Here is a 10,402-nt window from a genome sequence, read left to right on the forward strand (position 1 = left end):
ATGGGCAAGCAGCCAGATCACGCAAGGCAGCAGGTCTTCCCCAGCTCCGAGTGTTGCTGTGAACCTTCAGAGCCTATATTTGAAAGCTAGGAACTGCACAGGAAAAGAAAGCTGAGAAAAAGTGTCCAGAACTGAGCTGCTCATAACCACACGTCCCTGTCAGAAGGTAGCAAAGGTACCCACATCTGCCTGCTGCGAGGCACAGGCCGCTCCTGCCAGCCACCCAACAATAAGAGGCTGCTCCATGCCCTGCTCTCTCCTGTGCCCGACACCACTGACCCAGTCTCCCCGGCCAGGCCTCCCCTTTCTGCCCCCGGGAGCAGAAGGGCTGAGTTCCAGCACGAGAGCACCCAGCACAGCCGCTTGCTTCTGGATGGGGGTCCAAAATTTTCACCTGGCCATAGCACGAAGGTCTATGTATGCCAAGGCACTCTGGGTTGTAAACCTGCACAGCAGACAGTAATAAACCACACGCAGAGGCTAAGCCTCAGAAACTGCATAATGCAAAATGGAGAGTCAGTGCTAACATGAGCATTCGTGAGCATGGGAAACTTCACCTCCTGCAGCCCCCAGAAAAGTATTTCCCTCTCTGGAACAAAGGCTTTTCGTAACAAGGTATTTTAGTGTCAAATACAGAAAATTCCCCTCTGGTCTTTCAGGAACATCACTGGTTTGCAAGAAATACTACAGCCAAAAGGCAATAGTTTATAGGGTGTAATTTTTAACTTATTATTTCAGAATCATGTTTTCACATATCTTGAAAGCCCGCTGATAGGGACAGGCATGCTGGTTTTCCCTCATTCCCAAGGACTGCATTTACTACAGTAGCCTGCCAGAGTATGATTACTTGCCTTGTTACTGTTTTGCTGGTCTGGGTTTTTTTTTCCTCCAAATATGAGGCTCCAAATACACTTTAGCCATTAACCATATTTACCACCCTGTGATGTGTAAATATGTTTCCCCTTAGCCATATTTTGTGTATTAGTCTGACTCTTCCTGCCAAGATGTTCACTAAATATGGTGCTTTATTAATTCCTGAGCACCTTGCCTCCAAATGACATGTTCATCAGGAAAGCGCTCGAGATCCCCAGCAGATTCTGTTTTCGCCTTATGAGGATGCAGCTCGGATAATTCAAAACCAAACAGTTAAAGAAGAAAGGGAGACCGTCAGGCATGCGGATTTTGTGACAACACACCTCAGCTCCTCTGAACTGCTTTCACCAAAACAATGACCTAGCACTGAGGTGTCTCCCGGTAGCGTCTGATCTGCAGTTAGAGCACCGTGGCCTCAGTGAAGAATAGGTGGGTGGACAGAGTCCACAAAGGCGCGACAGAGAACCACAGGCAGATTCCTCCTGGGGAAGGGGAAATATGAAGTGTATTTTTAATACTCAGCCTTAAAACTGCACTGTTGAAAGACTGAACACTACTCTCCCCAGGAAGCGTAGGCAGGAATGTAGGCTTTCATTAAGAACAAATCTTCTCCTCATCCCTAAATATAAGTGCGATCCAGATGGAACAAAATAAATGGTAGAAGTTATGCCACTCTCGGCTTAGAGGAGGCATTTACTGTCGCACAGAATGCAGCCTGCAAGTCATTTCCTGTAGCCTCTTTTTTCTAGTCACCTGTGGTTTTATAATGCTGTTAAACCACACTTCACATCTGCTACAGGCCAGGAAACAAGTACTGCAAAATCTGATTTCCAGTCACAGCAGCTGAGCCTTCATGTTAAGTGCATGGCCATGAGGTATATTGTGCTACTGTGGCTAAAAATCCAAAGCCTGCTTGGCCAAGGCATCAAGAGATCAGATGCAGTGGGAAGAAAAAAAAAAAAAGTTTTAAGGTCAGACTGGCTTTGACACACATCAGAAAGTTGTCAGCAATTACCAAATCTGTTGAGAGAAAAGGAACATTTTCTATCTGATCCACCAAGAAACAGTGCAAGTCACCAGTCTTCACACACCAAGTGGTGTCTCTGTATCCAGAACGCTGCTATATATAAACAGCATCATCATAAACAACATATGAACACACAATTAGTCATCCTGCCTGTACATTAAATGTAGATTTGGATTACCTTGTTCAAAGCTGAAGGAGAATATGTCCAGCTTATAAGCTTTTTGCTGAAAAAGTGTTCAAGAGCTATCTTCCATGATTTGTCTTCAAAAATAAACTTTCAGGTCGAATTTAACACATACAAAGAGGTACCAATACGGTAAGCAAGGCTGAACTGCGTGAAGGCTTCTTCCATGAGCACCAGTGAGCACTGGATGGGTGAGAGGCCGTCCGTACTCTCTACTTTAAAGTTCACATCTTCTCGGAAGGAGGACAAAGACGGGATCTCTGGGAAGCCAGTGTGAACACTGGCACCACACCAAGATACCAGATGCCTTTTTTTTTTCCCCCCATATACACAGAGTGACCCTCCCTAGGGTAGAATGGGCTGCAGTTGCTCAGGAGAGAGCAAACCGTGTTTCCCCCAAACAAGACGAAAAGAACGAGAAGAGCAACACACTCTCGTGCTGCATTGCCAGGTGGCCCTATTGCAGAGCGAAAGTAAGGAGTAGCCACTTGGATAGGTTACTTTAGTTTTTACCTATCCCTGCCATAGAAACCAGTGCCGCCTACTCTAATTCTTACAGAGAACTACCAGAAATATATGGAAAATACAAAGATGTTATAATAAATGACCCTAAGTCTGAAAACACTGCACATTAAATATTAGTTTACATAAAATGGGCAAGACTTAGACTCCAGGTGTGTGAAAGACTCCAGGGTCCTTGGGATGAAAATACGATTAGGGAAAAATCTTGCTGAATGTGCATCTTTGTCTTGATCTGCTTTACACGACAAGTAGGTACAGTGCTGTCAGCTCCCAACGTCCTCAGAGCCCCAAGAGGCCACTACTGCTTTGTGGAGATAAAGCAGAGCATCCTCCCTGAGACATGCAATGGTGCTGCTCATTGCAAATGTCAATGATCCATACTCAGGACAATTTCAGGTGGCCTGGACAAAAGGAAAAATGAAAAAGGACACCACACCAAAGGAAAAGCCTCCACTTGGCGATATTCAGGCAGAGTACAGCAAATAAAGAATGCTACAGCTCTGAACCCAAGTGACCCAGTGTCCAAATGAGGCCTGCACAAGAAAACACTCCCAGAGACTGCAGTACTGTACTTCTTCTGCATCTAATTGAAATGAGTGTTTCTGTTTAGGACACTGACAGCTGACATGTAGTACTTCCCACACACAATTTCCCACCTCTCCCCAGATGAGAATCACTTCAAACATCCAGACCTTCGGAGAATTTCCAAACAGCCACAACAAACACAACAGCACTACCTCTCAATGAAAACAAATCAAGCAACACTCACGGAGCTCCACCACCACTGCCACTGCTCACAGCAGCCACTGCTCTGCCACCCCATTAAGCCGAGACCTGGGGGGGTTAATCCCTATACCTGAGACAATTCTTGCACAAGCAGTCAAATGTCAAATTGCAAAGCAAGGCAGAAGCTCAAATCAGGTTTCCACAGCACAGTTTTTCAGATCATCTTTAAGCTAAAACAAAATCTGATCCCCTCTCATGACCTCAGTGTTATGGCATCCACTTCCCCAGACTGCATTTTGGCTCTGATTAAATGGCAAATTGGAGCAAAACTTGTGCCAATTACTTCTCACTTATACAAAGGTGTAATTCTCTTATGCAATGAGAGAATTATCCAGCAGACAGTATAAATGTCCTCCATGAGATAAATGCAAAGCAGGAATGTAAAGTGTAAGCAAAGACTTTGCATTTCTTTTCCTTACTCAGCTGATAACAAATTGTGAGGATGGAGATAAAAGAAAAACAACAGAAAATAGGAGACAAATAGTTCTGAATCAGCCACCACAAAAAGCAAGAAATGTCTCATCAAAGCTTCTGACCATTGACCACCCCCTTCAGACACATTGCACCATTCAGCCATTCAACATTCACAAAAGGTCAAGCACTTCCAAAATCTCAAATTCTGACAGCTCTTAAGATTACCTTTCTTTATGCTGCTGCCAAACGGCTGCAGAAACATCGTGCTGTTTGGATATGTTCCAAGGAGAAGCCTCCTCCAGCAATTAAAAAATACGTATCTATATGAGCAGTCTCAATGATTTTTCAATCCTGTACTACAGAGAGTCAGACAGTGCCCAACATGCCTGTCTGTAGCGGTCCTCCACCAAAGGGGAGCAGGGTGGACACATCCTCTGTGGGTCTCAGCTTTTAAATCCTGCAGCTCCCACACTGGCAGAGGACAGGACAGCGGCCTCAGCTTGGTGGTGACACGGCCACCCTGGCCACTCAGGGAGGAGGGGGTTTCATCAACCATCTCCACAAGAAATTCAAGCTTAGATCAAGGGTTCCCTGTGACAGAGGCAGGGTGGTGACCCCAGTTCCCACACACACCCAGCCCCAGCTCTCACATGTGTTTAACCCCGTCAGCACACACAGAGCAGCCCTCTGCATCACCAGGATGTTATGGCTGACGGCTCCACGAACCACGGCCACAACCAGATGCCCAAGAGCTGGGCCGAGAAGTCGTCTGTCTGGACAGAGACATTTTCAATTTGCAGCACACTAATTTCATGTCTGTCTCATAGCTACCTTTCCCTTTTGCCTCCAAAGAGAGGCTGGGCCATATCATAATTCATTCCAGGCCACTAGCAGATGTCTGAAACTCCTGTATGCTATCTTAGGCAAGCCTAAAGCTCAATTTTCTTTAAAAGACAGGGGAGCAAGTGAGTGACTTTACATACTTTGGCAGTCACACACAAGGCAATTGGTATGTCCAGGAGGAAATAACATCACAAACTGGCAAGGAATGGCCACATTTACCCGTTGAACAAGATTGGGTCCATGCTAAAACCTACTGCTTTGAAGATGAAACAGCAAACATTCATCTCAAGTATAATTTCTGTACTAATGCATGGACACAAGAGTTGGAAGCCCATCAAATCGCAGACAAAATGCTTCCACATGCAAACATATTACAGATGCCTCCTCTAACAAACGCAGAGGTGACTCTGCTCCGCTTCTGGATAATTCTCCGCAGGCACAGAGAGCTCTGTGCCATGCCAGGCAGGCAGGCGAGCACCAGCGGCAGCTGTGCCCAGGGACGGCACCGCGGCGGGACCCTCGGGGACAAACCGCGGCGGGGCTGCGGTGCGGACGCTCGGCGCGGGCTCCCGCGGCTCCTCCGCACACGGTGCCGGACCGACGGCGCTCCCTGTACCAGGCACGAAGGAGCACGGGATGACGGCTCCTTCGGGAGGAGAACAGCATCCCCGGAGAGACAGGGATGCCAACGAGCACCTTGCCCACTACCGCACCCTGGCCTGGCGAGGGGTCTCCAGCCCCGGGCAGGGGTGCAAGGCGGCAGCTCCGCGGCACGGCGGTCCGACCAGCCCCGGGCTGCGCTGCGGGTCCCTCTGCGGCCGCGGCGGGGCCCAGGGACGGAGGGACTGACAGGGCAGGACCCCCGGACCCACCCCGGTGCGGGCAGTCCAAGGTCGCCGGGCCGGGCTGCTGCCCCGCAGCCAGCGGGGAGGGCCGCAAACCTCCCCTCCCTCAGGCAACCCCGGCTCCCTCACAGCGGCCCGCAAACCCCGACCCTCCCGGAGGCCGCCGGCGCGCCGAGCCCCAGAGCCCGCCGGAGGCCCCAGGCCGGTGCCCTCGCAGCCCGCGCTCCACCCGGCGCACCCTGACGCGGCCCGGCCATGCCCGGCCTGCACGAAGCCGCCGGCGGCAGCGCCCGTCGCCCGCTCCTACCTGCCGCGCCACCTCGGCCGCCGCCATCGCTGCGAGCCCGCCACAGAGCCCTCCCCGGCCGGGCGGGCGGCTCCGGGCGCGCCCACCGCGGCGGCGTGCGGGGGGGGAACCACCGCACCCTCAGCCCCGCCCGGCCCCGCGTCCCTCTCGCCACCGCCCCCGCGCCGCCGTCCCTCCGCCCGGCTCGGTCCCGCCGGTCCCGCCGCCGCTGTCCCGCTGCGGGAGGCGCGGGGTCGCCATTCCCCCCCACAACGGCCGCCCGCGATGGTGCGGCCCGTGCTGCGGGCGGGGCGGCGGCCACCGTGTGGCGCTGCCGGGGCGGTGGGGAGCGGGGCCTCGGGGCGCGATCCCTCGGCCAGCGGCCCCGCGGGTGCCCGGTGAGCCGCTGCCTGCAGCCCGGCCGCGCCCTGCCCGCCACCGGGGCCTCCCCAGGCCCCTGCCCGCTCCCAGCACGGCGGTGGGTTCCCCCGCACGGACTCCTCGGGGCGGGCCCGGGGGGATCCCGCCGGGCTGAGCTGCGGCCCCTCCGGTAGCGCGGGCTGCGCGCCTGGCCGGGGCTGCGGCAGAGCCGTGCACGCTGGGGCTGAGCTGGGCTTTATGGCTGGCGCCGAGGTCTCCCAGCCTCAGAAAATCACTTGCTATTTAAAATAAAATGTGTCTGCTCTTTTCACGCTTTCCCTGAGCTGCATCGGGACGATTCGCGCTCACCTGGAGACCTGGGGGACAGTAGCTGTGAGGGTCCAGTGGCAGCAGCGCCCCTTCCCCGGCCCCTCTCAGCCCTTGACGCCCCCTCAGCTGCCCAGCCCAGCGGGCGGGGGCTGGATAAGCCTGTGTGCTTTGGGGGTGCAGCTGGTGCCACTTGGGTTTCCCTTCATTTCACGCAAGCCCAAGCATCAACCGAAGGCTGAGAGAGAGGAAACTCAGTCCTTACCCAAAGCAAATAACTTGGCCAGCCCCTGAGACCCCAGAGTGAAGCCCCTGAGGTTGGCACTCTGGTTTTAGCCCGGTCAGAGTTCTCCGGTGTGACCAGTCCCTAATGCAGACTTGACCAGAGTGGCCCTAAATGGGTGGTTTGCTTTGCACTGTCCATGCCCTCATTCCCGCAAAGCAGCACCTCATTTCCCTCCTTGTTTCCCCCAGCTGTCGCCCAACAAGCATTTTAGACAGTTCCCAGGATCTGACGGCTGTGTGGGTCACGTTCTCTGCCTCCCTGAGCCCGCAGGAGCCACCAACAGCCAGTGACAAAACCAGGCAGCGCCGGAAAGGCAGCTAGGGGACAATTATGTTTTCACCACCAGTCATTTGGGCTTTATGGGGTGACGCCGGCTCCCCATGCATCTCAGAAAAACTGGTTTAAGTGGTTGGAGAAAGGCAAAGCTTCCTCGAGGGGAGTTGGCATGGATCTTAGCTGCCTGACCAGCCACAAAACCTCCTGGTGACAGCTCAGCCATGCTGTGGGTGTCTGAGGAGTCATGGATAAGAAAGCCCTTGAGAGAAACAGGACTGGGAGCTTTCAGGGTAGAGGAATTTGTACAAAATGAGGGTACGATTTGCTGGCGGCTGCATCTGCCAGCAGCATTGAGCATGGGGCCTTGCTGGGAAGTGAAGCACAGCAAGAGAGGAATGCCAAAATGCTGCTGGGCTGAAACATCAGGTGGCAAGAGACCCAAACCACTGCCCCAGGCTGTGTCTCCCTTACAGCATGGAGACCCCCGGCCACCGGGAAAGTGTCCCCTTGGGGCAGTAACCTCGGCCTTCCTGAGCACTGCACCAACAAGAAGCATTGCAATGGTGGGGGGTAATTTTGTGATGGGGGCTGTACAGCAGGTGCCTCAGCAATGCACCTGGGGCTTTGGGGTGCCACCGGGGCGAGAGGAAGTGTCCCCAGGACCAGTGTTACAGATGTACACACGCTGGCCACCGTAACAGGGTCCAACCCTCAGATCCCGCTGAGAATGCCAAGTCCAAGTGAAGGTGTCCCGTTAGTCTTTTTTTAGTTCTTCAGTTACAGCTCAAGCTGGGAGCCTCCAGAGAGGGACCCCTACCCCAGTTCATAGAGTCATAGAATCATTTTGGTTGGAAGAGACCCTTAAGATCATTGAGTCCAACCATAACCTAAATCTAGTACTAAACCATATCCCTGAGAGCTTCATCTCCATGTCTTTTAAACCCCTCCAGGGATGGTGACTCCACCACTGCCCTGGGCAGCCTGTTCCAATGCCTGACAACCCTTTCCGTGAATATATGTTTCCTAATATCCAATCTGAACCTTCTCTGGTGCAACTCGAGGCCATTTCCTCTTCTCCTATACCTCTCAGTTATAACTATTCCACCTGTCACCCAGTCTGCAAGTCCAGTCACTTAATTCTGGCTGGTGGGCTCTTGATTTCTTATCAATTTTCACTGTCACTGGGCTGGCCTTCCTCTAAAGTTACTTCATTCTCCTTTGTCCTCATCTTCTTCATTTTGCTCTTATCTGATTAGTTCAGCGACTTCTGTGTTAGCAACATTAGTTGTATCAAACCGTTAATCAGCTCTTGCAGCCTCAGGCTACAGCTACTTTAGCTGCTGATGCCCAGCGACTAATGCTAAATGAGACCAGAGAGAAGAATATAGTTAATCAAATTTCTTCTATAACACCAACTTTGGGCTGGGCTGCCCAGGACCCCCCACCTCCACCCGCCCCAGCAGTGCTTGTGCTCCCCGCAGCCCCCGCACGCGGGTCTGCTCTCCCTCGGTGACACCGCAGGCGAGCAGCGCCTGGGGGACGGACAGCCCGTGGCTGTGGCCGTGCCCTGCGCAGGGAGCAGCCACAGCGTGACCAAAGGTCGCCTGCGCCGCCCCAGCAGCGCGACAGCGACGTGGATCCGCCGCCGTGCCCGCCGTGCAGAGTTGGTTCCTCCTTTGCCTCCCGCCAGGGCAGGAAGCGTGGGGTGAGATCTGGGGAGCCGAGCTGAGCTGTGCCCTGCCAAGGAGGGGGCTGCCGGGGAGGGGGCTGCCGGGGAGGGGCTGCTGGCCAGCCCTGCGGCTGGCACCACCATGGCCTGGCGGGAGCGGGATCGGGGCTCGGTGGGGCAGGAGGAATCCAGCATCACCCGGACATTCACCTCCCTGAAAGACACCCAGCCCCAGACGGGGAGCCTAGCCCGCAGATCCCATCTCTGGCCGGCCGCCACAGGGAGCAGGGAGCGCTTCCATTCGCTGCAGAAGATGGACACCAACAGGAGCATCAGCCGGGGCAGCCAGGGCGCAGGGAGCTGGGGTAGGACAGCAGGCAGGCTCTCCATCGGCCCCGGCAGTACCCGGAGGAAGGAGCTGAAGGAAATCCTCCTGCAGAGCAGCAGCCCTGGCAGCACCAAGCGGTTTTCCACCGCTCAGAAGACATTCAGCAGCAGCAGTCTCCTTGCAGGGCCACACCAAGAGCAGAAGTCCGAGCAGAGCCCCGAGGTGCTGTCTCTTGCCTTGGATCCCCTGGAGCACGAGTGGCTGCTGACGGTGGCCCAGGGCGATGCGGACAACATCGTCAGGCTGCTGGACTTGGATCCCAGCCTGCTGACCAGGAAAGACTTTGTGACGGGCTTCACTGCTCTCCACTGGCTTGCCAAGCATGGCCACCATGAGAGCTTCATCCAGGTCATCTCCCACGCCCAGAAGAAGGGCTATTCAGTCAACGTGAACATCCCCACGGCCAGCGGCGGGCTCACCCCCTTGCACCTGGCTGCCTTGCAGGGGCACGAGCTGCTCATCAAAGTGCTGGTGGGAGCTTATGGGGCAGACACCAGCTGCAGGGACCACAATGGGCGCAAGGCTTGGCAGTACCTGAGGGCAGACACCCCCAGGGAGCTGAAGGAGCTGGCGGGGGCCTTGGAGGAGGACTTGGTCCAGCTGAGCTCTCACAACACCAACAACAATTGTAAGTCATCCAGAGAGGCCAGGGCAGGGCAGGACTGTGTGGACTCTGGGGCCGAGGGGAAAGCCCAGCGCTCCTGGAGCCTGTCAACCCTCCGGGACTTTGTCAGACAGACATTTGCTTTCTTCCAAGAGCGCTGAAGCTTCCCTGGCCCATTTGCCTGCAAACCTGTGCTGAATAGCAGGCGGAAGAGCCTGCAGGTAGCTGGGAACTTGGTGAGGGCCAGCCCTCAAAAACCTGGAAAAGTGGGAATTAACCCCCTGCATGGGGTCACTGCGGCCACCCTGGGTCTTGTGTGGTCTTTTGAGGCTGTGTCAGTGTGAGTGTGTGTGGGGCAACCATGGCCATCGGGAGCACTGCCTGGGGACAGCCCTTCCAAAAAGCCCCCTGTCCCAGGGGGGTTTTGCCCCCTGTTCCTGCTGATGGGGACCCCTTGCTGCAGCCCAGCGCAGCCCCACAGTGGGGGCTGATGTGCCAGCCTGCTGTGGAGCTGCTTCTCCAACACCCCGTGCCCATGTGGGGATGCTGGCCCACCACGGGAGGTGGTGTCCCATGCTGGGGGTGGATGTCTGGGCTGCCCGTCCCTGGCTGCTGGCAGAGTTTGTGTGTGGCTGTAGGTGCATCAGGCAGCAACTCGGTGACTTGGTCCTCCCACCTGTAAAACGAGGCCACTGGCACTGCCCCGGCTCCC

The 10,402-nt window shown here is 54.9% G+C and overlaps 2 protein-coding genes across 6 annotated transcripts in view; one reads left to right on the forward strand and one right to left on the reverse strand.

Moving 5' to 3' along the window:
* SEPTIN6 (septin 6) overlaps nucleotides 1-5,977 on the reverse strand; it is a 29,774-nt gene extending 23,797 nt beyond the window's left edge. For all 5 annotated transcript variants that reach the window (XM_065643144.1, XM_065643142.1, XM_065643145.1 and 2 more), the window contains exon 1: nucleotides 5,802-5,977. In XM_065643144.1, coding sequence (XP_065499216.1) covers nucleotides 5,802-5,828 — 27 coding nt within the window. In that variant the 5' untranslated portion in view covers nucleotides 5,829-5,977. The remainder of the gene's footprint in view (nucleotides 1-5,801) is intronic.
* Nucleotides 5,978-8,840: 2,863 nt separating this feature from the next.
* SOWAHD (sosondowah ankyrin repeat domain family member D) lies at nucleotides 8,841-9,851 on the forward strand. The gene has a single exon (XM_065643709.1). The coding sequence runs from the start codon at nucleotides 8,841-8,843 to the stop codon at nucleotides 9,849-9,851; it is 1,011 nt and encodes a 336-aa protein (XP_065499781.1).
* The last annotated feature ends 551 nt before the right edge of the window (nucleotides 9,852-10,402 follow it).

Source organism: Caloenas nicobarica, chromosome 12, assembly GCF_036013445.1.
Source record: "Caloenas nicobarica isolate bCalNic1 chromosome 12, bCalNic1.hap1, whole genome shotgun sequence".
Classification (NCBI taxonomy): Eukaryota; Metazoa; Chordata; class Aves; order Columbiformes; family Columbidae; genus Caloenas; species Caloenas nicobarica.